Below are 27,707 nucleotides of genomic sequence, written 5' to 3'. Positions count from 1 at the left end.
GTGGACAAACCCACCAGCTTTGCTTATTTTATTTCCATTTATTGACTATAGCATCACATCAGGCAGGTAAATTGGAGTTACAAGAACACCATGACTGAGCTACCAGGGATTACCAACTATCCATATTAGCTCTACAACTGGAACGCAAGGAGAGACGGGCTCAAGGGAAGAAGGTAATCAGTAACGAGTCTAAATTACATCATGGCAAAACTTCAAACTGTTTCCTCCTGGTCTTTAAAAATTAGTGATTGTGATTGTGCCAAAGAAAGACTGTTTAATGAGAGGATTTATGTACATACATACAAAAGCTCACACGCATCCACCCATCCAACCCACTGCTCTTTATAGAAAGAAACTTCTCAATGCCTCATCAACAGATCAGATTTGCCTACATCTCTGAAGACTTAACACAATTAATTAATACGATTAAGTGTTGTCTTTGGAATTAAGGCAGTCTTCTTTGCAGAAGGAGCTCTCACTGAAACAGCAGAAAATCGTTTCATATCAAACTATAGTTTGCCAATGAGACAATAAAAAAACAGAACTCAACATCTCAGATAATACCGAATATATCTGAAATAATGAAGGTTGTAACACAGCAAGCAGCAGAGAAACTGTTCTGTGCCATCTATGCTGGGGCTCACAACATACTATTAAATTACAAAAACACTGCAGGCAAAGTAGAGGAGAAGATCCCTCTATGACTGGTCAAAGAACATAGTTAAATAGTTATTTGGAACAGTTATTCAATAATTAGTTAAGATACATTTTTACAGAACTGTGACAATTAACACTATCAAGCAGTCTCCCATCTCCTTCTCTGCAATACCCAAGCCTTGGATTCTGTTGGAAAATGAAGAGTGCTTCCTGCTCTGTCAGCTTGGTTGTTATAACCCAACTTTTGGGGGAAAAGTATTTCAAGGGAATGATTCTTAAAAGCCTCAAAGGCCTATGGGTTAGAAACCTGGCTGTCCTATGTTTATGAGGAAAACAAGAAAGTAATTATTTACAAAGGAGGCGACGAGAAGTGCTTAATAAAGGTTTAGAAGACGTTGGACTTGGACTGAGGTTACCCGGGTCTCTGGGGAGTACCATGCAACTGGGCTACAGGTACTCAGGAGCAGATTACTTCCAACGGCTCCGAGTGAAAATGCTCCACTTTATGCAACTAATTAAAGTGCCTGAGGGGGCGGTGAAGCCTGTCAAGCAGAAAGAGATGCACATTAATTCTCTGCACTGAATCGGGAAGAAAGAAAACCATGTCCTTGTCACCTGGCTTCTTCTTCAGTGCTTTACGTGGTAAGAAAGAAGAAAATGAGAGAGAACAGGGTGGGACAGCACTTCTGCCTTTTCCTCCTTCTGCAAATGAGGCTCAAATCCCTCCACGAATCTTGCTTTAATTTCCAATTAACAGCGGCACTACTTAAAAAGATCAAGAAAGAAGCTTTCCTAAAGCAAAGCAAAATGATTCATGTTGGACTGAACAAACAGTCCAGATTAGTCCATAACAAACATCCTCAGTTTATAAAGCTGAAAAGTGCTCATTTTGGATATTTTAAAACCTGGAGATAAAACACAACGGGACAGGTAATTGCACAGACCTGTTGCAGTCCCACTCAACAAGACACAGACATAAAGCTTTGAAAGCATTTTAATTTTGAGCTGCTATTTGTTTCCCTTCATGTCTGGGTTGGTTGGGGTCATGTTTTCAAACTTCTCCCAACTACAAAGAGTAGCAGAGTATTCTCAAGGGGGAAGCCAAAATTCTCCTGTCACCACGTGACCCTGAAAAGTGAGTTTCAAGGGAGACATGAAATACTGGTAGAACTGTCAGAACTAAGTGGCAGAATATTCATTTTCATCGCCAAATAAGCAAGGAAGAACAGCATCTCCTCCTAGTGCATACATACATACACTCGCTCTCACAGAGTCCAGTCCAGGAATGTAAAAAGAAAAGAGTAATGGATGGAGAAAACAGAATGATGGGAATAGAGAAGAAACATGGGGCTGGCTAATTCTCTGAGTGGTTTCTGGTTTTTCTACACAGCACACAACCCAAGTGAGCCAGGGCTAAAGACACACTACCATCCATAAAAATTAACATGGACTGCAATCATGGAATTAAAGATCCAACACCACAGTGCCACATTAAGTGCTCTAATTTTATCTGAGTCAAAGTCAACATTTAGTTTGAACCATTCTTTGTTCTTGAAGAAGAACCTGAACCACCTCTATAGCTAAACTCAAACTGGAACAGACCCACCAAATGTTTCTGACCATCAGCTGGAAATAAATTTGACTCAAATTCCAATGTGTTTGTGGTGGGACTCGTTAAACACAGGAACTGTCTCTGCTTGGTAGGCTCTGCATCAGACCACCCTGCAGCCTCCTCATCCTCCTCCCTTTCCTCTCCAGTGATGGACAGATACATGCTGAAGAGCTTTCACTTCCATACTGTGAAGCCATGCTGTTCTCCAACCCCAGCAAGGACCTGTTGGAACACAAGAGCTTGCTACATGTACCTTGGGTATGTTCTAGTAGGTTCAGACACCACAGAACAATCCATAAGAGGATCCTGGCCATAGTGCTCATTCCAGTTTCGTCATGAGACAACCCTGCCAGCACCCAGCAAACCCTACTTCCATTTGTGGCTCTCCATAAATCCCACCGGTGCGCTGCAAGACAGGACCAGTGCTTTAGGTTCATCAGGAAGAGGAGGGAGTAGGGCAGTAGGGCATCTTTGCTCCCATTCCTTCCACCCCACTCCTCACTCAGCACCACCAACCACATCCTTCCCAGAGCACACAACAGCATCTCGGTCCCACACGGCAAACCTAAAGGGTTTGGAGAGATGTTACAAGACCACGCTGGAAACACAAGCGGAGGTCCGGGTTCGGGCAGGGACCCAGCAGGGGCAAATGGGAAATATAAACCTTCTCCTCAGCTGACAACACACTCCGTTGGCCACCACCACCACATGCCCATTTCCAGCGTACACTGGGACTGTACCAGAACTCAACTGGAAGAATTTCAAACACAGATGAAGCCAATTCAGAACTAAAAAATTTAATGGTTCAACTCCCTGCTTTTAATGCTGTTGTAAAGAGCAGCACACTTTCAATTTGTAACCACAACAAAAGGCTTTTAAACTATTAAAGCATTGCCTTGCTATAAAAAAATAAAAAGGCTGCTTTATTGCAGATAATTGGCAAATCTGCCATATCAATATAGATGGCTGAAGAGAAGAACACACTGCACTGTACGGAACCTACTTCTAGATAATTTCAGCACTTCTATTCATTTCCTACAACAGCCTTTATACTTCACCATGAAAATTTGTTTGGATTACCAGCTCCTGAATGAAACAACCCAAGGTTTAAGTCTTCTGCCCCAAACAGGCACAGTCCCCCAATCTCATTCAGTTACCAAATTCTCTATCGAGATGGCTATGAGAAGCCCCCAGTTTTCTCCCGGAGTGGAATAAAAATAACTGTTTAATATAACAACAAATACATTCTATTTGCTATAATACCAACAGCATTCAGCAGCTGGTTGGTTTTTTTCTTCCCTGATGGGGGTATTGAGATGATTATTATGGTGGCAGGTAAACAGTCCAACATCTTATATAAACCACTTGCGCAAATAAAGCCACCCCAAAACCTACAAATTCTGAGTTCTCAAGTTCAAAGAAAAAAAATAAAATGTAGAGACCATACTTGATTTACTTCATTTAGAAAAGCTGTTCAAAGCCTTGCCTTCCCGAGCACAACAGGGAGCAACAAGAGTCTGTTTCCATCCCCCCTGAGCTTCCCCTCTCCACACAGCCCTGCCCTGATGCCTCCCGATGAGTTTGGTCCACACGGTACCTGGCTTTCGGCTCTGAGTCCACATCCTTCTCTCCTCATCCACCAGACACTGCCACCCTTCTCCTGGTGGCCAACAGAGACTCTCCACCCAAGTAACTCAGCTTTAAGAGACGTCCATTTCCCTCCGCTCCCATTCTTCTCAACGTTTCAGTGTATAGACATGAGAAGCAGCAGTGGGAGAAAAGACAAGAGCTATATTTTTCTAACCGTACTTCTCTTTGACAAGCCAGTTCTGTAATTCTGGGCAGATACGTATAAATCTTTAAAAATTAGTCTGCAAATTCAGCTTAAGCTTTACAGATATGCATAAAAATTCTTGCTGAAATGGAGCACCAAGAGGTGGAATGCATATGGTATAGAGAAACTGAAAAAAATTAATTTTGCATGCTATCTCCAAACATACTTTAATTAAAATACCTACTCACTAATCAAAACCATTTCAACCACTTTTTACTGGCAGCAATGTCATAATGAGATGAACGATTTCCTGGTGCCCTCTCACGTGAGTGAAAAGCAGGAGAGGGAAGGAGCAGGAGCCGGGGATGAAAAGCTGCTGCTGTCCCAGGAAGGCTGGGAAGCAGGTGGTGAAGTGCCGAGCACATGTGGGAGGAAGCAGAGATGGAGGCCGGGCACCGCTCTAATGAAGTGGTGCTGAAGAGGCAGACGATTTCATAAGGAGAAAAACATCAGGAAACTGGTCAAAACACAGAATCTCATCTGAAAAAGCTCAACCGCGTTGGATAGCAATAGCCAGAACAAATTTGGGGAAGAGGAGGAGGGGGAGGCTGATCTCTCTCCAGAGCCCCAGATGTCTTTATCGTTGCCTAATGACAATTATACTCAACCAATTAAGACACTGCTATCACAGTTGCATTGTTAGTAAGCCTTTGGCCCTGAGTGTTGATGGCTGTCTAATTAGTGTTTGTGCAAAGTACAACTGCAACTAATATATAAACTGACAAATACACAAAAGAAAAACTGTTAACAGGAACATTTTCAAAACAGTCGAGACTCCGCTCATTCAGTCCGTGGCAGCAGCAAAGACAAACTGCTTTCCTCCATGGCTTGCTTACTGCTGGCACTGCACAATTTCACTTCAAACACGCGGGTCAACTAGACCATCACCAGGTTTCTGCTCAAACAGGATGCTGGTGTCCGTCCAGTTTGTGGGCTGCCTCAAGCACAGCGCTCCAGGGCAAGTTTTACTCCACTGAATTGGTCTGAACACCAAAGGCTCTTGATAAGATGCTTCAGAAATCAGTTTACATTTGCCCCGTTTTCTCTAAAGAATTTGCAGCAAGAAAATAAAAAGGAAGGAGAAAGAAAAACCTTTGTTTCACAGTCAGGTTTGATTTCCAGAAGGCAAAGTCTGTTCAGTTTCCAGATACCTGCGGTGATCAACAAAACAAAAAAAAACCCAACAACTTTGTTTCAGGCAGTCGGTGACCATCTGTTAACACTCAACAGATCTTATTATGAAGTCCTTACAATGTCAGTGCATTTTATTGAAGTCGGTAGGAATTTTGCTCAAGTAACAGTCTCAAGCTTTAGTTCTGTTTAAACGGATGCCTGTTGATAAGCAAGTAAAATAATGAGTATTTTGCATTGTCTTGCTGCAACAAGCATCTTGGACCTTTCATCCTTACCCCACCAAAAGCAACAAACTGGTCCTTCATGTGCTTAATTAAGGTAACTAGTAGAGACCCCCTCAGTAGGCTGAAGAATAAGGTCCAATTAAACATGCAAACCCAAGCCTAAACGCCTTTGTACGTTGGCTCCAATTGCTCCTAAGCTTCATCTTCTCTATAAGGCTCAAGTAGAACAGTGGTAATTCATAATGTTCGATTTAAAAAAAAAAACCCTTCATCAAAAATACCTCAATGGCCACACACAATACTGAAATTAAATGGATTCTATCATCATCTTTATACTCAACGTTAAGACCCATAGCTCCTCTCAAGTGAGAGATTATGGAGAGCTCAGATATATTTACCACAGCATGAGATGCCTCACAGAGTAACATAGAAGTTCCCAAGCCTTCCTGCCTTCATATTTAGAATCATAGAATTGTCTAAGTTGGAAGGGACCTTCCAGATCATCAAGTCCAACCATCAGCCTAACTCTGATAAATGCCATCACTAACCCATGTCTCTAAGCTGTCTAAGATGTCAACCCATCTTTTAAATTCCTCCAGGGATGGTGCCTCAATCTCTTCCCAGGGCAGCCCATTCCAAGGCTTAATAACCCTTTCTGTGTAAAAATTGTTCCTAATATCCAATCTGAACCTCCCCTGGTGCAACTTGAGGCCATTTCCTCTTGTAATAAATAAGGAATAAAATAGAACACAATGACAAAAAAATGAAGTACAAATAGACCAGAAAAGAGAAATTTTCCTGCTATTACATAGCATGGCAGAAAGCTACACCATAAAATACAAGAAAAAACAGATGAGGGTAAAACAAAACCTGCATCTGAAACAATCCTACAGCTGACAGAAGTGCATGAAGCAGGATAGTCATGTCCCTGATCCCATCCAAACATTATTTGAGGTTGCTTGCTATAAGGGTGCAGCTATGAAAAAAGTGACTAATTTGTACCAAAATGGATCTGGAAAGATTTAACATGTAGGAAATGCATTCTGATGTGTTTCCCTATGATCGGTTCCCAGATTCTTCTGCTGGGAACCTGACTCTCCAATCCATCAACCCACGTCCATCTGTGGACCGCGCTCACAGAAACTGAGCTGCTTCTCCCTTCCTTCTTAAGGCCTCATTTAGGAGATCGTGGCTCTAGAAAGTGGGTTAAGCTGCCGGAGATGGCGTGCAGTTCCTCTGCTGTTCCTCATTGTTCTCAGTAACAAAATTAACATTTCACCACCTAAGTACTTCTGCGTGCCTCACCTTCTTATTAATTTTAAGCGCAGGCAAATGTCCTACCAAGGGAACAGAAACAAGCCAAAGGGTTATATGGTAGGCAAAACATTTTAATGAACTCTTACAAAAGCAGAAGTTAGAGAAAGCCAAACTCTCTCTAGTAATTTCTTTTTTAAAGGCCAAGAATCTCCCATTGTTTAGATGAAGGTTCCAGTGGCTTGCATCAGCCCAGGCCGATTAATTAAGCCAGCTGCTCTGACCATGAAAACATATTACTGTGGGTATTGCCTAAAAAAATATTTTTCAAAAGAATTCAAGATGCATTATAATAGAATTTGGGAAGGATCTGGTCTGTCAGCCCTATTATTTCACAAAGGACAATTGCACAGTGCAACAAATAAACCAATGGCTCCAGTTTCAGGTACAAGGGAGAAAACATCATTTGAAGACGACATAAATCAATAAGTTTACATGTTGGAAGGAACACAAACTACAGCACACTGCAAACAGCAGAGAGGAAAGGTACCACCTGAACCCTAGGCACTGAGGGCAACAGCCCAGTGGCTGGCAGGTTGTGAAAACAGTAAAAATGAAACATTCAGTAAGTTTACTAGATAAAAGGATGGGTTTGTCTGGCCTCAGCAGAAAACTAGGTTTTACAAGCTCGAAAAATAACTACTGTGACTTCGGAATAGTGGGCATTACTGTGACACAGGACATCTCCCTGCAGCAACTCCAGCGAAACCGACTGGTAAACCAATAGCTTAATGGTCAGGCAGGCTGGAAAAGTGGCTTCCACAAAGAGCCAGTATCAAGCTTCTGCTATTGGTTTCACCTGAAAGGCTCTTTTTCACAAGATGAGAGAGAAGCCAAGGCGTTTGTCACTTAACACAACCTTACCTAACTCCCGGAGTCTGTCACCCGACCCCTCCACACTCATGATGTCATCCTGTTTTCAACCCTCCTAAAGGTGACTCACTTGAAAAAAAAGAACAGAAGAAGGTCTGACACTTATTACTTCTTAACAATGACGAGAATGAGTGAACAGAACACAAAGGGTTTGGGGAAGGTTGAAGGAAAAAGGCAAGTATTTTTACCTTCTGCCTTACTGCTTTGGTTTACATCCAGGCTCTCGGTCACCGGGAGGGGAAGGAGAAACCTCTCAAAGCTGTGCCATTATACAAGTGAAATTACAGCAATTAAATAAGGCAGGGGTTTATTCAGGCTGTTTAAGACTTCAGTTTGTTAACTTTTCTTCATTTTCATTACTAATTAATATTTTGGTTTCCTCAGGTCTGCACAGTGAATTAAGATGCAAGAGCTAATAATAAATACCTTGAGAATAGCCCACAAGCCCTATAGCAAAGAAACCAAATTAGATGAGAGTTGTCATGAAGTTTTAGAAAGTGCAGAAAAGTGTTTTCAAGCCTTTCGGGCTAGTTTCACACATCATTATGAAGCTAAAGCCCATTTTTTAAAAAAAAAGTCATTTGCAGGTCACCTTTGAGCAAGAGGAAAGCAGCGTGGGAGGTGATTTTAGAGAACAAAGAAATCTCCCATATAGTAGCAGCTACTTTTACCTCTGTATGTTGCTGGTAACGACTTAAACTGAAAGGCCCAAATCATTCAGAAGTGCTGCAGTGTTTAACCTATAGCCCCCATAAGACTCCTTTAGAATGAAGAGAAATGTATGAAAATTATTTCAGTGCATTTAGTTTTTCAGTATAAGAGAATCAAAATGTATCACTGTGTCTAAACCAGATGATTCCCCCCCAACAACCACACGAGGTATTTAGAAAGTTCTTCTTTTGTTTCTCATTGCCTTTATCAAGCATCACTTGGAGCAATACCATCTGTGCCAGGTGTGCTCCACCCTGAAAGGGGAGGAAGCATTAATCTGTAGATCTATCGAGGTACTCGGAGCCAATGAACCTTACCAGCCCTAACTCATGAAAATAAAACCTCTAGGAAAGACGATGGTACTTACTGGGAGAGGGAGGAAACCTCTGAAGTTAAATTTTAAGGAGAAGCAGCGAGGGCTGATTCCCTGCTGAGTCCATACGGGGTGCAGGACTCCAGGCAGCATCTGCTGGACCCGTGTCCATGGCACAGTTCTTATATCTCTATTTATGCAAGCCCTTAACTAACAGTCTACAACTCTTTTTTTGGTCAAAGAAAACCGAAGAAAGAAAAATTAGATACTTTTATACATATGGAAGGGTGGTCTGACCGGATTCCGTCTGTTTACTTTCATTTGGGAAGCCTTCAGAGCTACAACCAGCAGCAGTAAAACCACAGCGCCCTTGCCACAGGCATAAAAAAAAAATAATATAGTGCACAATAAAATACAGCTCTGACTCACAGGGGTGGTTTTAGGGGGCGAGTCGTGAGGTGAGAGGATCACCTCTGACACAGGCCAAGTCTACTGCGCGGTCCCAACGACAGCCACACGTGTGGTATTTCACACAGAGTCAGTCAGAGGCAAAACAGCCTCACAACAGGTGACACACGTGTCACACCACAGGATCCACTGCACAATGACACCACCATGCAAACAAGCACCAGACACGCGCTCCGAGATCAGTATCTCCGGGAGGACCTAACCTCCCACTACACCCATCAGCGTGGCTCCAACACTGCCAAAGAGGAAGAGAAAGCAGCAATTTTATCATCTGAACATGCTTTAAAAAAAATTAAAAATAAAAAAAATAGAGGTATGTTTAAGATTTTATTAACAGAAGGTGAAGAAATGCAAGCATTCCATACTGAAACCAAACATATGACAGTATTAGCTACAGTGGAACCTAATCATCAGCAGTAATTTATGAAAGCCAAGCGAGCAGACGTATAATTGCTTTAAGTAAGCCCTGACTTAAAGAAGAAACTACATTTGAATTGAATATGGAGGGGGGGGGGGAGGACAACATCCCTCTAAAGAAGATCCTTCGAGACATGTAACCGTAGAAAGGCTGGCGAATACAACATTGATTGGGAGTGAGGTAACCACAAACACCGCTGTCTCAAATGAAAAGGGATTCAAGGTCTGACCCAGAAAACAAGCATCGTAACCGCGGGGATGAAATTTTAATGATAAACACAAGATGCTCTGCGTGCAGGCCAGATTGAATTATCTGATGTCAGGCAGTAAATGCAAGGCACTGGGAGAAAGAGGAGCCGCTCGCAGCCACCTTCAGCGCTCCGCTCAGGTTGCACTTAATCAATCCTTGATATTCTGCCATCTTCTGGCTTGAGCTTTGGCAGCAGCGTGGAGAAAAATCGGGGAGAGTGCACAAAATAGGTACATTTCTCTAAGGGAGAGCAAAGCCTGGATAGTTTTTCTTTGGTTCCTTACAAAAAGGTAACAGAGAGATCCGCTCCCGAAGCAGTTCGGGCAAACGATGTCTATATGTGTTTTTAATGTGTGTCTCTGCTTTTTTAAGCTGCCCTGCTCACAACCAGTACAAATTCCTTTTCAGAAAGATGAAAAAAAGCTCCACGGCAGCCAAAATAAAAATCATTCCACTTCCCAGCAGAGTCTGAAACAGTACAGTGAAGACCACAAGATCAGATCTATCATAGCAGAGGTTCAAATCAAGGAAGACCATTCCCAGGCTTCGTCCAAGACCCCAAATACACTGGAGAACCTCTCTCCCCACCCCGTTTTTTAATTTTTCTAACTATTCTCTGATCTCCCAAGGTCCTGAGTTGCACCTCCTGAAGCCAGGGAGCAGCTGCTATGCAGTGCCGCGGGTTCCAGCTATCGAGGCAGCGTAATGCCTGGCTGCGCTGCCCAAGCGCTCCAGCTGCTCCCCGAAGTCAGGCAGCAAAAAAACCTGCTAAAAAACAAGTGGCCCCATTTTCCTCCAGCACAACGACCTGCCCAGAGAAGAAAGGTAAATGATGCCACAGGCCACTGCTTAGAAAACCCTGCAAAATGCCCAGATCATCACCAACTTCTCAAGTTTTGCAGTCACGCATCAGTTTAGCTTCACACACATGGTAATTCCTGCTGTAATTTATGATTATTCACATGTAAAGCAAAGCACATAAGTGTTTGCGAAACTGGAGATATAATCATTAAATGTAACAGATAATTGATATTTATACGGAGAAGAAAATTGACTTCTGTTAACCTCAGCTATTAAATTACTTCTTTGGTACTGAAAGAACGCAACAGCCAGCTATTGATCACCAGATTCATTACACTTTTATGACAAATTTGAAAGCACAATGCCATTAAGTACAATACTATAAGCTGGGAGAGAAAGGGGAGGGTTATGTTTGGATTTAAAAAACCCAACAAAACCAAAAACAAACAACAAAACCCCAGCAAATTCCTCATTCTACCTATACTAAATACTTACCAAATGTACATTAAGAGTTGAAGGCCAGGCGGGACGCGGCTTTGAGCAACCTGGTGTGGTGGGAGGTGTCCCTGCCCAGGGCAGGGGGGTTGGAACTCAATGATCTTTAAAGTCCCTTCCAACTCTAACCATTCTATGATTCTATAACAAACAAAGTATTTCCCTGCACCCTTTCCTAATGTCCTTGGAAGTTTGAGTTGAAACTTTAAGTCTATCTTGTTTGGTATTTACCATGAGATATTATTAGGAGGCGCGACAGTGCGCTATTGTCTTGCAGACTTTGATCATCACTGGCAGAACAACAAATTATCCTTCTTTTGGGCAAGATTCACAGAATACTTTTCTACTTGCAGCAATTTAAGAGATGATTTCAGAGATCTTGAGCTACCAAAGCAGAGTGAAGGGCAAGTAGTAAACAGCAAAGGAAATAATCTAACTTTTGTGTTATATTCTACACATTTCATTTACTAACCAGGTAAAGTCAAACAGCTGAATTCTGATTTCCCTGTGTTGTTTTATCAAATATATGCTCATAGCTTAATCAAAAGATACTTCATTACTAAAATTCATTTTCACAGAGAAGGGAAATTATTGAAAAGTAATTGGAGTGAAACAGGTAACATCACTTTTCCTAATGGATATGCATGTGTGGCTTTGCCTCAGAGGTCTCTTACCTGCTCACCTATTTTAATGAACGTTTCAGGAACATCAATTATTTAATGGCACCGCCTCCCTTCACCATGCCAAGTGATGCAAACTCACCAAAAGAATCAAGAGATACTGGTGGAACTGGGGAACCAATAAGAAAAGACTGTATGAAACTGCATAAACCCAGCTTCCATAAGGCACCAAGATAAAATATGGACTATTTGAGCTTAATATGCAGGATTAATATCCTTTTTTTATTAATTCTTTAGAATTTTAATTTATTCTGCCTACTATCTATATACTGCATGTTTGGATATGAACCTGATGGAGAAAATGAAGAAAAAGAAGAGCTGGAGGTTTTGGCAGCAGCGTGGAGACAACTGGGGTTTCTGGCTCCCAAAAAAGTCCAGGAGGTTTCATTAGCAAGAGTGGAACAGATACAGTAGTGCTGATCCCCAGCCAGGGCCAGGAAACGCGCTGCCCAAGCTGGAGGACACCAGAGAAATCAGGTTGCAGAGACACATCCCAGCTGCAGACCACAGCAGACTGGGAGCTCCAGTGTCTTGCTGGTGGCCCAAGAAAGACCTAGCACCAGGCAGGAGACCTGTCCTATGGCCAGAGGAATTCTTCAAGGCTCTTCCCGTGGCCACTGTTCAGGTTAACCACTGTGTGGCACTGCCCCTCTAGAGGTCACAGCAGCAAAAACAGGACATAGAAAGCTGAGAAAGAGAAGAAATAGTAAACGAACAGGATGGAAGAGAATAGAAAGGGAGACCTCCAAACGCAGAAGTAAAGCAAGTGGAAGAGCATCTAGTAAAAAAAACAAACATCGAACCAAACCAATCAAAGATTAAGATTCCCCTTTCACTCCTGCCAATTGCTGGTTTAGATTTCTGCTCTCAGTTCCCCAAGAACATTCAAGAGCATCTCAATGTGTATGGAGTTATCCACAGGCAATGGATTTCAAAGCGCTATTCTTATAATGTGTGTCAACTTTATAGTATTTTATAAGTAGATTTCTCTAATCCCACAATGCACGAGCATACCATAAAACATGGACGTCTGGTAAATTAACTAACACTGTCCCCTGACTGCCCCCAGGATGGTATCAGTTTTATTTACTCATGTGATGACTTCTGGAGGGCTGCTAATTCCTGAACCTGAAAAATTCAAGCACAATACGGTAAAGCCTTCCACCTACTGAGACAGTCATGGTAACTGCCTCCAAGAGTTTGGGAAGACCTCAAAACTGTATTTAAGAGTGTAAACCAAATAAATCAAGGTCCTTACAAAGCTTTATATTAGGAAAAGAGAAGTTTGAGTATCTCTTTTGGGTGGGTTTTTCTTTTCCCCAGATTGTCTTTCAAATAGTAATGGAGACAAGTAAAAGTCTTTCTAAAGCTTTCTTGCCACAGCACACAAAAACATCCTTGTGATTAACAGATTTTTACAGGAAACAGATTAACAGGAAAACAAAATAATAAAAAGAACATTTTTTCAATAGATGTGTACAGTACTTAATACATTCAGGATGCTTCCACAGCAAAACAATAGACACAGTCCATCAGAAAGTCCTGTAATCTTTACAGGGACTATATGCACCTGAGATAGGTTTTTGAATAGTATGATAAAAATTTGTACTGCTGAAATTACTTGTAGATACCCATAATTACCAGTCACTTTCAGGAAAATCTACCTCACCCACAAAGGAACTGCAGTCAGAAGAATTCACTCTTGTTGCCTCAAACACCTGCTTCTTTTGAATTTGTCAGAAAGCAGCAGAGGAGATCTCAAACAGGGAGGATTAAACACACATAACACAACCTCACACTCACCCAGCAATGACTACGCCATCGCAGGAATGTACATCACACAGGATTTTTCCCAGCTCGTACTGCAGCTGGCTCACAGCACCGATGCGGTTCTGCACAGAGAGACACACAAGACATGGCATTGGAATCACAATACATTCATGGAAGAAGTTAATTTGCTGTGTCCTGGAAAACTCTGAGCTTTGCTATTGCTACTGACAAGTCGCAGTGCAGCTGAGAGAAAAGCTCCTCGAGGTGCTGGAGCACATCCAGAGAAGGGACATGAAACTGGTGAGAGGTTTGGAGAGTAAGTCTTGTAAGGAGAGGCTGAGGGAGCTGGGGGTGTTCAGCCTGGAGAAAAGGAGGCTGAGGGGAGACCTTCTCGCTCTCTCCAACTCCCTGAAAGGAGGGTGTAGCCAGGGGGGCCTCTCTCTTCACCCAAGGAACAGGCGATGGGACAAGAGGAAATGGCCTCTTGGATATTAGGAAAAATGTTTACACAGAAAGGGTCATCAAGCCTTGCAATGGGCTGCCCACGGAAGGCGCTGATGCAACATCCCTGGAGGGATTTAAAAGACGGGTTGACATGGTGCTTAGTGACTTGGTTTAGTGATGGGTCTTTTAATCAGTTAGGTTGATGGTTGGACTTGATGATCTTAAAGGTCTCTTCCAACCTAGACAATACTATGATTCTATAATCTATTTTATGCTTGCCTCCTGGAATTTTTACAGACAGTAATGGAGGAGAAAGAAGCTATCACTCTTTGTTATCATTCATAATCTTTAGATAGAAAACCAACTACCATTAAAAAAACCCAGATGGATTTCTTGTAGAGAGGATATGTAATGAGGAGGGGAAGGAGCCTTCCTTTTTAAGGCTGATTCTCATTATCATGGGATGCTCGAAGTAAAACCACCTCTCCTTCACCACATCAATGGGGTAGCAGAGCAAACAGAAAGTCTGGCTCCCAAAAGTAATCAGTCACTGGGAAAAAAAACGGTATTACAGCTAAGGCAAAGTCTCATAAATCCTTCAGCAGCTTTCCCCTTTCAACTGGCGAAAAGAAGCTGCAACGCAGAAGACCCAACTTCTCACTACCACTTGCTTGAACCAGGTTCCCATTTTTCTACAGCATCTGGATCCCATTAAAGAAATTCCCTTTTACCTTCCAGTTGGTTTTCAGAGTGCGCTCCTTGGCCCGGCAGTTCTTGAGGGCGAGCTTCCAGCAGGAACGATCGGAAATGCTCGTATCTAACAGGTATCCTTCCTGCTGGCACAACCGGTACCACAGCACTTCATCTTCTGCAAGGACTTTCCACGTCCTGCTGACCTAGAAATCAAATTTATATATACATATATAGCATAAAGTTATAAGCAAAAATTAACTTTCCTTTCCAATTATCTAAATAATGCCTGAAATATACACATATAAAGCAATACAAGCCTACACTGGGATTAAATTCTTTTCTAAACAAACATACTACTGACAGTGTGGAAAAAAAGCCTTTAACAAAATGCTTGTTTTCTTGTTTTCTGTAGTTTCTTTTGAAAATAACAGAGTTTCTACTCCACTAAAACTCCACGCAACACAGATGCCAGTGTTTTGTGGCCACACTGCCACCCTGAAATGTAAGTGCATCAGAAAGTTTTGAAGGGAAAAGGAATTTTTGAAGGGAAAAGAAGCAAGAAAACAATTAAGACAGCATTGTAAGTTTGGAGCAAAAACATGAATTTATTTTCATATTTGTAGCTAAGAAAACCTCTCGGATCACACCACAGTATCTCTAAGGTCCTACTGACAATGCCTGATTAGGTGTATGACATTAGTGATTTATAACCTATTGTATTACAGTATGCATAAATAGGAATGAATTATTAAGTTTTTCAAGTAGCCTCTAGTTGCTGCCCATTTCAGAGAGAACAGCTTCATCATAATCAATTGTGGGCTTCGAATTAAAGATTCAAGAGGTAAGAGCCAACTTAAATAGCATTTGTTCTCTGTAATTCTTAATTTTTAAAAAAAACAGATGTAACCAATGAAAACTGCTACTGGTGAAAGCAGCAATCAATTGTACACTGTTTCCAGAAGATTAAAAAAAAAAAAACAACCTTCTGAGACTGACATCATTTTTAACAACTTACAATTAAGCACCTAATGACCTTTTCAGTCCCAAGATTACCCCAAGAATCCAGGTCTCCCACTGATACAAACTCTCACAGAAGCATCTCTTTGTGTTTACTTGCCATTCATTCCATGTTTACGCAGGGATACAACATGGCACAGTGGGGTGAAAGATGAATATTAATTGTTTGCTATTTTATAAGGTTAATTTCCTTTGCATTTTATCATTGCTGTGCACATCTTGCTTCGGACTTCTTAAAACCACAGCTTTCAACTAGAAAGCATAGCTTCATAAAATCATATATAATAAGCAATACTTAAAGTATGAGATGCTTCTGGCTGGTGCAGATTTGGAAGAAGTCCCTGCAGAAGACAAGCTGTTGGAGCCATAAAGCGTGCAGTGAGGCTTACAGAGAGGTTAGGAATAGAAAACAACCACCCTCCCTTAAATAAATCAAGTAATTGAGGAGTCTGTAAGACTGACTAGTGAGAAACACCCCAAAGGTGGCAGGGAGACAGCAGTTAAGGTCCAGAAGGTAGGTCAGGCCCATTGACACCATGTCTTATAGGTCTCCTTGAGTCCCAGCAAGTGCCAAACCATTTTACATGGTCCCAAAGCTCCCCCCATACTATATAGTCTTTAAATGGTGGGAAGGTATCTCCTGCTGATCTCTCAATGAAAGACTTGTGAGACTTCAGGTCATCCTGTTTACATGGTGTTGCCTCTTGGTCTTGCTGTAAAGATACAGGTATATCCCTGCTGCTCTCAAAAACCAACATCCCACCAGGAATTGAGAACTGCATCGTAAGATTTCTCTCATAAACTGTTTCTTACAGGGAAAAATAATAATAAAAAAAAGAAGTTTAATACGAAAAAAATTTTCACTCTCTGTCCAACTCCCTGAAAGGAGGGTGTAGCCAGGGGGGGGTCGTTCTCTTCTCCCAAGTCACAGGCGATGGGACAAGAGGAAACGGCCTCAAATTGAGAAGGGGGAAGTTCAGATTGGGTATTAGGAACAATTTTTGCACTGAAAGGGTTATTAAGCCTTGAAATGGGCTGCCCAGGGAAGGGGTTGAGGGACCATCCCTGGCGGTATTTAAAAGATGGGTTGATATAGTGCCTAGAGACATGGTTTAGTGATGGGTTTTTTTTATCAGAGTTAGGTTGATGGTTGGACTTGATGATCTTAAAGGTCCCTTCCAACCTGGACAATTCTAAGATTCCATGAAAGGAGGGGTGGACCAAGTAATGTCCATATGTTTTTAAGATTTGATACCCACACACAAGAGCAGGTCTCAAACAGGAACATCCAAGACCAGCAGAACTAATATTCTAGTTAGTCCTCAATTCAAACTAGCAGACACACACAATCCCTTTCCATCCTCAGACAAAGAGAGCAACCTAGATAGGGCAATCAGAACGCCTTAAAAATGACAGAAACAGCAGAAGAATATACATCACCCTGTAATAAAAACTCAGTGCTTAATGTTCTTGTCCCTAGAGGGACATGCTCAGGAAGTTCAAAAGCTAAAAAAAAAAAGTGCAACCCAAATTTCAAATCACTACAGTTTAGTGGGGAATTTGCTCTCAATTTGATTTAAAAGTAATATAAATCCATGTATTATTGGTCAAAAAAAAAAAAAAGAAAAAGAAAAGAATAAAAAAACCACAGTGTTTTTGCTGACACACTGAAAAAGCAGCTGTTCTGGAGGAGTTGGGCAGTTGACAGTAAAGGCACCTCTGCCCCCCTCCCACAACAGCAGCCCCTTTCTGCTGACATTGAGGGGACAGGCTCACACACAAGCAGAAGTAAACAAAGCCGAACTACATCAACTTTTGCCTTGATTTTAAAAAGAAAGGAAAAAAACCCAACCCCAAACACACCCCCCCTCTGGTGTTTGCCAAAATAGACAATGTTGCACAGACCTTTCTAGTTTTTAAGGTCTTAAAAACATATTATAAAGACAGTAAAAAAAAAAAAAATAAAAGGGGGGGGGCACTACATAAAATTTAGACTGCCTTTTCAACTTGCATAAAAAAGCATTCAAGGGGAATAAAGATCCTATCCTATTATGATTTTTTTTTTTTAAATCAAATTACATTGAATCCTGCTGCTTTACAAGCCTGAATTTCCAAAGGGTCCCTAACGCAGCCTTTTCTTAATGCACCAAAACTGGCACGACAATCCCTTGTAAAAGCCCCACTGAGTGAGCCTCAGCTGCAAGAAATCTCTAATAAAAGTGTCTCGAGCATTTCACTTTACAGCACCACTGTGAGCCGCCGCATTAAAACCAGCCATTGGCTCCAAATCAGCTTTATTAGATCTGCTTGACTTAGAGTTTCAGGTGAGGCCCCAAAAGCTGGAGTGTTACAGCTTTATTTATACGCACCCATAGGTTCTGCTTGTTGGAGAGTAGCTGAGACACGCAAAGCTCTTATTAAACTACAAACATCATTATTTCCAAATCTATACGAGGTAGAAGCTCCAACAACTATCAATGACAACATCTTAAAGAGCTGTTTATAAATTTAGAGCCCCCAATTTCATTTTGTCTTGAGTCTTCCCAGTATCTTTTTACTACAGTTCTCAGCTGTTCTCAGCAAAGAAACATTGGTTTCCCCTGAGCTCCCCATAGGAACAGTTTTATATCTTATAGTTCAGCAAGTAATAATGTTCTGAAGGACTTCAAAGGCTTTCATTGACATAGGTTTTGCTATTTGGTTTTGCCTTTGGGGGATATATTATTTTTTTTCCCCCCAGAAGAAAAAAAAAAGCCACAAACCACCTCTTCCATCAAATCCTAAATTTCTTCTAATCCTGCCTAAATCAACTGGCTCAAATCCTAATGAAGGTTTATTCATCCCTCTCCATCTGATAACTGTCTTTGTTTCATTAGGTTTATTTTCTTCCCCAGTCACACAAAGACACATTCAAGGTTCACTCGCTGAAGCCAGGGGCCTCAATTAGAAATATCTGGACTTTCAATTCAGTACAACACGTAGCGCCAAATAGTATTTAATCCAAAGCCATCCAGATGCACATTTACCAGGTGGAAGCTGCTCATCGTTTCAATTCACAGCCATAATGTTATTTTAAGTCTAATCCTGAGCCCAGGATATCCTTATCCGTCTGTTTCTCTGCTCGCGCTCTCTCTCTCTAAACTGATTACAGATGATTACTTATACCCATATACCACCTTGATGCAAAAGTATGCTCAAAAAAAAATACATGAGATTTTCTATTTTAAAATGTATAAACACTAAAAGCCTAACGGTTTGACAATTTCAGAAGCTCTGGAGGAAAGCATCTGAAGTTCTTGATCTATGCAAGACAATTAATTCTTCAATTCCTAGAAACAGACTCCCTTGTCCTAGATACATACACAATTGTCGTGCTAGTAAACAGTTCTAAACCATCTCTCAGACGGAACTGTTAACAGTTCAAGGCAGTTTCCTACTGATCCCTTTGGAAATAAAACTGCCTTGGCATTGCCAAAGTTCAGTACCTACTGTCGAGAAGTACTTCACATCCCAAAATGCAGTTTACGCAGTCTCTGGTAACAAGTGTGAGTATATGGAGAAGTTCAGAGATTACACCTTATCACAAAGCTGAGAGTTTAAAGGACTGCAGGTATTAATAGTCCCAAAAAACACTAACATTTCTGATGCGTTTCAATCTGTCACACTAGTGGTGTCCCAAGTGATTGGTTTTCTTTTCCATCTCCATCACGATCAGGAGGAAGGACAGAAGTCACAAGAGAGTTGGTCTTAGAATAAGTATTTCTTTCAATGGTCAGAACAGAATCAAAAGTTACTCACAGGGCTGGCACAAAGCAGAGGGAAAATTTTGCCATTCCTCTGGACTGTCCCACTGACACATTACGTCCCGGATACCTTTCTCCTTGAATTACAACCATGGGATACCAACAGGGACTGGATGCTGCTGAATATCGCACAGCTACAGCGAGCCCACCCGAGCTCAGGAACTGATGACACCATTAATTTACACACTGCACATGGTTTTCGTGTTTCAAGTGCCATACGGATAGTTGTGGTTTATAGTACTAATTCCAAAAATCAAAGAAAAGCTGTGGGGAAGAGGGGGAGGGGAACCTATCAGGGTGAAATTAAAGTTCTCCAGAGCAGTCTGTGGTGTGATTAAATCTCAACGAGGCTCCACAGTCAGGCTACTTTACTGTTAGTTGGTTACCAATTTGGCATAAAGAACTAAGCAAACAGGTTTTCTCCAAAGGCACTCACATAGTTCATGATGCCAATTCCACTAACTGGCCCAATTTCACTAAAATCCCAAGGCGCCTTAATAAAAAAACCTTTGTACGCTCACACCGTAAAGCAGCAGGGCTTTCCATTTAACGGAGGAGGGCTTCTCCCCCCCTCAAAAACAAAATCACCAAGAGAAAAATGAAAACAGTCTTTATTTTTATTGCTTTGCTTTTTATTTGAACACTTAAAAAGAAGCCAGTTCTGCACTAAAAGCATTGGATATTCATCTCACTCGGAAAGCCTTGTAAAAGCCTGGGCATGTGCTCAGCTACCTGTCAGCTGCCACGTAGGATCAACTGACTCGCTCTCAGAAGGCGAATGAGAAAAATGGAAAATCTTCTCAGTGTTAAACACATCTTATGAGAACAGGTTCAAGTTAAAAACCAAGAGAAATCAAGCGCAGCCCAAGCGCAGAGAAAAGAAGCGGCCCCTCATCAGCCAATCTTTTTATTGTGCCATGAGGTAAACTGATCATGCCTAAGCAAAAAAAAAAAAAAAAAAAAAAAAAAAAAAAATTTTTTTTTTTTTTTTTTTTTTTTTTTAAAATATATAAAAAAAAAAAAAAAAAAAAAAAAAAAAAAAGACAGAGAAAGAATAACTTTAAAGTAATTCACTCCAAAGATGCGATCCTGTTCCATTTCATGGGATGCAGCCTTTACTGATAGTATATCTCTACTTCAAACGACAGAAACTTGAGCGTATCTGAAAGCTTCAGTCTCCTGGACAGCACCAAAAAATGATCCCAGAGAATTTTTTTCTGCTGCAACAGAAGCCTTACAAGAGGAACTGTTTTTCTTCTAACACTCCTTGTTCCTAAAAGGCATCAGTAAGTCAAAGATTTAAGCAATAACCACCTGTAGCCATTTAACACTCTCACTCACTCATACTGAGCATTAAAAGCCCAATTTCACTTCATTGCGTGTGCCATTCAGATAATATCTGTGTCTTTACCATCCACAGTAAAGCCTGTCTGTCACTTCTCAGTTTTTACAAGTTAACATTGCTTTCTCTGACAAACAGCCCAGGGCATGGTTTGAGCATAACACAAAGAATGGGTTTGGTTGGATTTTTGTGGCATTGCAAGACGTGCTTTGTACCGAAAAGTTCAACGAACACCAGCCTGAAACACTACATAGTGCCCGTGAGAGAAACTGGTAATGAATATCCACAATATTCTACTCTGCCTCCCAGGGTAATCAGTACTTGCCAATTAAGTTTGCTTTGGAGACTCATTCCGAGAGGAGGTTCATCATTCAATGTGTGAAGAATAGAGAGAAAGAGGCTCAATAACGTGGGCTGAACAGCCCTAAGTATAGTCAGGTGTGTGTGAGTGTTTAAGTTAGTAAAGCTACTCGAAGAGACAGGCAGTTTACAACCACACATAAATTATAGACCACATCTGAGTAGAGACTGACAAAAGCAATAGTATCACCATTGAAATATATAAAACCCTTGCCAGGGGCGGGGAGGGAGGGTGGAATCCAGTGTCATTTAAGAATTTAGCCTCATGCGAAATTACTGCAGACAAAACATTACTGCTCCAATTTTTATGGTTCAAGTCACACACCGAAAAGTGTGGGGAAACAGCTTTTTTTGCTGTGCCCTTAGCACTGCAAAGTGTTAAGTTCTAAAAATTACAGCAAGATGCCTACTTGTTTCTAAATACATTCACTTGAATCAAAAGATCTTTGCCAGTATTTATTTTAAATTTTAAGGCTTTGCTTTTGCCCAAGCCACGAACATTTTATTTAACTCTACTCAACTGCAAGCCTGAGTCCAGCTCATTTACTATTATTTTTTCAATGCAGTTTTGGAAGTATTTCCAATAAGCAAAAGCACGATCAGCTGGGTTAGGAGGGCTGATCTTCCCTGCATCAAGGTGTCTTGTTTCTTGAGTATTTCTGCCAATTTCACGAGGTATCAGAGAAGCAAACTGCCAGCAGCACTTACCTGAGCACACCTTCCCAATTCAGCCTTGCCCAGGTACTGAAATATCTTCAGCGCCAGTTCATAAGGCAGCTGGATATCAAAGAAAGGAACCTCATTTATTTCATTCTGGAAAGAAAAAAAAAAAAAAAAAGAGAAAGCAATTTGTTAGGCTTCTTTAACGCACAGCTAGATAGTACCAAAAGTTACCATAGTATGAAGAAAGGATGTTGTGTCCTCGTTGCCATCACAGCTCCATTAAAAAAGGCAGAAGTAATTCTGCCTCTCCACCCCGTGACAGCACAACATCAGAGAGACCACCCTGGCACGAGGGTACCCAAGCTACTCTTTGTCCTCCCTGGGTCATACCAGGTAAGGCATATTACAAGGTTAAGTGGAGATAAAAATCAAATTGAAGAGGACTGTAGGGCTTATCTCCAGTCAGACAGCACAGAAGACGCAAGTTCCAGCAGAAAAGTTTCTCTAAGGTTCCAGCATCAAAAAGACCAAACAAGTGAGCACTTTGAAGACATATTCCTATTATTATTAATTTCACTTGCAAGATTTCAAACCAGATGATAGAAAATGAATTACTATTTTGATATAAAACTGAATGGAGCAAGACATTACAGTTTGTTTCTGCCTTTCATTAGTAACATAAAACTGTCTTTTTAGTAAGAAATGTGCTGGAAGAGTTGTGGTTTAACTGATTAAGTATCTCAAAAAAATGTAAAACCAAAGAATCCATCACTTAGCTAACAGCTAAATGCTGCGTGTGTATTTCTTCCTGGAGAGGCTTTTGTTTGTTTTAATGACATAATTATTAAATCTTCTTCCTGTAGTTATTAGAATCAGAATTACATTATTAATTTATTGCATCAAGATTTGTCCTCTCCCTCATTTCTGTCTGGCTATTCCAAATTTTTATACTAGGTATGACAGAGAGAGAGTAAAATAGCCCATTCTGACCATTTCTGTGTCACCCATTCTGAAGTTTTGCTCTCTGCTCCTTTCTCCTGGTGCTCCCGAACACCTGATGACTCTCCATCAATCCCTGAGCACAAAAATCAGCTGCTCAGCTAAAACGTGTCTCCTTTGTTTGCTGTCAGAAAGTCAGGATCATCCCCATCTCCTTACATGGGGTTGCTTTGGTTTTGTTTTTTTGCAGGTCTCCTCAACAACTACTCCTTGCTCATTGAAACCTGTGGTGCCAACCAAGTGGCAAAATAGGCAATGCTGGGTTTACTTAAGTACAGTTACACAGGAAAACTATTCTATAATACAGTTGCATGAAAGGTTTTAATGCAAATGGTATATGCTGGGTTTACTTAAGTACAGTTACACAGAAAAACTATTGTATAATATGGTTGCATGAAAGGTTTTAATGCAAATAGTATTCACAGAACGATATGGGGTTGGAAGGGCCCTCTGGAGATCATCTAGTCTAACCCCCTGCCAAAGCAGGTCCACTCAGAGCAGGCTGCACAGGAGATAAAAATATTTAGACAGCACAAAGATGGGTAATGTTCCCATTAAGCCTTTTAAGCAAACAAACACTGATACCTTGCACTTATTTTAAAGTGACTTACGCTAGCTCCTGTTTACCTTCCTACTCTCTCCCTTCTCAAAGTTCCCCAGCACAAACAGCCCCTTTTTGTTTCCTTTCCCCCCTCCATGCTCTCTGCACCAGGACCACTGGCTCCGCTCCCTGCTGTGGATCTGCAAGAAGATTGTTTGCTTTGATGCGATTTAAATTGCATCCATTTCCAAAAAGGACAGAAAAAAAAAAAATCAAAAAATGAAAAAAATAAAAAGAGCTCTGAGAGCACATCTCCATGGCCACATGCAGTCAGACCTCAAGCTGGCCAGATGTGAACCAGCTTGGATCCAGGAGCCGCATATAACCATTTCAGAGCCACGCGTTGCCCAAACAAATAAGATGAGCCACTTAGCAAGGCTTATTAGCTCCAGGCTTATGAGCTCAGGCACAGCCCTGCCATGAATATACCGCTTCCAAATTGGAGTTGACTCATGTCCAACCAGCAGAACCTGGTCTGTCTGCATGTACCCAAAGGTGTTGTCGGAAGGACAAGCTGCCTACAGACAGACCAGCAGCCACAACAGTCAAGGCTGACAGCTCCCTCGCTAAAAGGGGTGGGGGAGCAAGAAAAAAACATGTATTTTTTTAACTAATCTGCAGAAGTATTTACAGCCAAACCATAAGCACAAGCTTGAAACAAAGCACAAGCAACGGCTCACACTAATTCCATTTCATCCTAACGCAACCTTAGCATTAGAGACAGACGAAGGTCTTCCCTTCCTCCATCCCAAAAATTCAGGCAGCTTCTCTCCAGCGCAGCTCTCGCCGCTGCAAACGAAGCCGTAACGTGAAGTCAGCACCAGCCTGTCTAAAAGTCTACTGGAATGAATCCAAAACTCAAATACTACCATCCCCTCTGAGACAGATTTGGGCTCCTGTGTGCTAATGGAGCACTAATTCTGTAAATGGATTAATTTGTGCCTTGCAGACAGAAATTTAATCTGCTCCTTTTAATTTTTTTAAGCAAAGAGTAATTAGTCACAGTTAGGTTAGCGAGAAGCAAGAAAATGGGTTTCCCCCCTAGTTTTTCTACGCTGTAAATAAAATCTCTATTGCATTTAGAGGAGTTATCAAAGTAACTTTTATCTGGTTCAGAACTGTATTTAAAACTATTTCCAAATTAACTCCTTTATTTAAAGAATTAATACTTCTTTTCTTACTACAGTGCAGAATATCCTTAATTACTGCACCTGCATCAAAGGGCCTGAATAAGCAACAAAATATTTTTTAAGAGGGAAAAAAAGCAAGAAAAGTAGAATTTGGAGTGCTAAAGCCCTGTAAAACTGAATATATTCAGAAGCTTTCTGGTTGCCCAGAGAAGCTGTGGCTGCCCCATCCCTGGAGGGGTTCAAGGGCAGGTTGGAGGGGGCTTGGAGCAACCTGGTGTGGTGGGAGGTGTCCCTGCCCAGGGCAGGGGGTGGCACTGGGGGGGGCTTTAAGGTCCCTTCCAACCCAAACCATTCTGTGATTCCGTGATTCTAAGCTGAGGTTCTAAAGAAGCTCAGGGGAAGCTCAAACTCAGCACCCCCATCCCACAGACAGGCCCTGCCCTGCTCCCCTCACAGCCGCCCCACCGAGGAGCAGCCCCCCCCGGCCCATTCCCCGCCCGCCCCGGGGCCATTACCGGACCCCGGGCGCAGCCCTACCAGGTCCCGGATGAGCTGCCCCAGCAGGTCGTCGCTGTCGCCGCCTCCATCCCCCGCGGGCTCCTCGGCGGGGCGGGCGGGCGAGGGGCTGCGGCAGGTCGGGGGGGCGCCGCCGCCGCCGCCATCCAGCAGGCCGCGGGCAAGCGCCAGGTAGGCCGGCTCGCCCGGCTCCGCGCTGCGACGGCTCTCGGGCTGCTCCGCTGCCACCGCCGCCTCCGCCTTCTCCTCCTCCCGTCGCCGCCGCTTCGCACCCCCCGCCAACTCCTCCCGCCAGCGGCGGCGAAACAGCTCCAGCTCCGCCGAGCCCTCGGCCATGGCGAGGGGGCCGGGCCCGGCCCAGCCTCCCACCGGCCCGGCCCGGAAACCGCCCCCCGCGCCCGCGCGTTCCGCTGCGCGAAGGTTCCTACTGGCGCCGGGGAGGGCCGGGGCCCGGCTGAGAGGGGCCGCCATCTTGTGGGCCCTGGGCAGGGGCTGGCGCGGAGGTGCCCGCACATGAGGGCCCGGCCTTGGAAAGCTGCTGGTGGAGCCACGGCCAAGGTGAAGGCAGTGTCATAGCCTCATAGAATGGTTTGGACTGGAAGGGACCTTAAAGCCCACCCAGTGCCACCCCCTGCCCTGGGCAGGGACACCTCCCACCACACCAGGTTGCTCCAAGCCCCCGCCAACCTGCCCTTGAACCCCTCCAGGGATGGGGCAGCCACGGCTTCTCTGGGCAACCTGGGCCAGGCTCTCACCACCCTCACACCAAACAAGTTCTTCCCCACATCTCAGCTCCATCTCCCCTCTTGCAGTGTCAAACCCTTCCCCCTCTTCTTAGGGCTCCCCTCCCTGATCCAGAGTCCCTCCCCAGCTTGGAGCCCCTTGAGGGACTGGAAGGGGCTTGAAGATCTCCCCGGAGCCTTCTCTTCTCCAGGCTGAACCACCCAACTCTCTCAGCCCCCCCTCCCAGCAGAGGGGCTCCAGCCCTCCCAGCATCTCCAGGGCCTCCTCTGGCGCTGCTCCAACAGCTCCATGTCCTTCTGCTGTTGATGGCGTATGTTGGGTCCTATGCAGGTGCCTGGGGCTCTGCTGGGAAGCCCTCAGTTGCTGACCAGCCAGGGCCACCATCTGGCCCCATGGGGGAAAAGCCAATCCCAGAAGAGGAGAAGAAACGCTGCCAAGTGGGGCCGTAGCCCATGGAGGAGTCATGGTGGCATGTCGCTCTGCCACCAGCTGATAGGACCAGGTCAGCCCATCTCTTCCACCCATTTTGTTGGCCAAGTCTGCAAGTGGAGCCTGTGGGCAGGAGTGGTCCTGTCCCACACTGTGTCCATCACACCTGGGGAAGATGCTGCACAGGACGCCCCAAATCACACCGGTCGCCTTCTGCATCCATCCACAGAGCTGCTGCTTTGATGGCCCTTTGGGGAACAGACGACGTTCACCAGTATGAACCCACCTCGTTGCTTGAAGGCTGCATTTCAAACAATGGCAAAACCCAACCGCTGAACCACGGCCAAGGAACTGCTTCAGCTGGTCCAGCTGCCCAGAGGAGTGGAAAGGCCACGAGCATTCATGTCTTCAGCACAACCGTGGAGCGCTTGGGAAAATAAAACCAGTAAGTGATACTTATACATGTAAATCAAACAGCCAGTCCTCGCTGGCACGGGTGGACATGCTAAAACACATGGTCCTTGCTCTCGGCAGCAGCTTGTGCCCATGTACCTCATGTCCACCTCCAGCTGATGCCATTCAGCATCCTCAGCCACCACTTGCTGGTCTTTCCCTTTCACAGCGTGTTGCTGTCTGTGCAGTTTCCAAAACCCAGCTTAATGAAAACAAACAGGCATTTTGGATTCCAGGAAAAAACTGAAATACCTCATTTTGAGGAGGAATGTAGAAACTCCAGAAAAGATTTGTTTTGCCTACAAAACAACAGTTTGAGCTTGGAGGAGGATCTCCCCAGGTTCATAGCCTGCAAAGAGAGGGGCTGCAGAGCAGGAGTTGCCCCTGTAGCAGGATGGAGGGCTGCTCCAGGGAGGGTAGGTGGGCTGGGAAGAAGGTGAGCCCCAAGAGGGTCCCCTTGGACCCCTCTGCAATCCCAAGGTGACCTGCTAAGGAGGTGGCAGCAGCCCCCCTGCCAGGGGGAAAAGAAATGTCCCAGTTTGGAGTGATTCCTGCCTCACAGGGAGCCTCCACTGCCATCCTAGGGCTGATTGTGATGGGGAGTCCTGCCTGGGGGGTCCCAGACCTGCTCCTGCTCACCAATGGTGGGGGGGGAAGCTCCACATCCCCCTGGGCCAGCGCCTGAGGGCTGGTGGGGAGGGCGTGCGCTCCTTCTTTGGCCGCCCGAAATGCGATCAGAATGATCAGAATGAGTAACGCTTTGGGTGATGAAATCCCTTCCAGCTCTGTGTAATCCCCTCACTGCCCACCTGCATCTCCAACTGTCCCCTGCATCTCACGCTGTCCCCTGCATCCCCGCACTGTCCCCTTCACCCCCCTGTCCCCCCCATCCCCACAGTGTCCCCTGCATCCTCACACTGTCCTCTCTATCTCACACTGTACCCCTCACCCCCACTGTCC

At 43.5% G+C, this 27,707-nt stretch overlaps 1 protein-coding gene across 4 annotated transcripts in view; it reads right to left on the bottom strand.

Annotated features, from left to right (window-relative positions):
* The window catches only part of FBXW8 (F-box and WD repeat domain containing 8), a 60,615-nt gene extending 33,015 nt beyond the window's left edge, over window positions 1-27,600 (bottom strand). The window contains exons 1-6 of one of the 4 annotated variants that reach the window (XM_014964867.1): window positions 27,387-27,600; window positions 26,847-27,046; window positions 26,581-26,721; window positions 21,921-22,025; window positions 14,729-14,893; window positions 13,587-13,675 (exon numbers count right to left, since the gene is read on the bottom strand). In XM_014964867.1, the coding sequence (XP_014820353.1) occupies window positions 13,587-13,675; window positions 14,729-14,893; window positions 21,921-22,025; window positions 26,581-26,694 (473 nt within the window). In that variant the 5' untranslated portion in view covers window positions 26,695-26,721; window positions 26,847-27,046; window positions 27,387-27,600. Of the gene's footprint in view, window positions 1-13,586; window positions 13,676-14,728; window positions 14,894-21,920; window positions 22,026-25,142; window positions 25,797-26,580; window positions 26,722-26,846; window positions 27,047-27,386 lie in introns of those variants that run through there. The other 3 variants (XM_014964875.1, XM_014964880.1, XM_014964860.1) reach the window with 3 other exon arrangements.
* Between the last annotated feature and the right edge of the window lie 107 nt (window positions 27,601-27,707).

This window comes from Calidris pugnax, unplaced genomic scaffold (assembly GCF_001431845.1).
Source record: "Calidris pugnax isolate Ruff unplaced genomic scaffold, ASM143184v1 scaffold32, whole genome shotgun sequence".
Lineage (NCBI taxonomy): Eukaryota > Metazoa > Chordata > Aves > Charadriiformes > Scolopacidae > Calidris > Calidris pugnax.
Note: the sequence above shows the minus strand (reverse complement) of the source record. Positions and strands in the feature narration are given on the sequence as shown.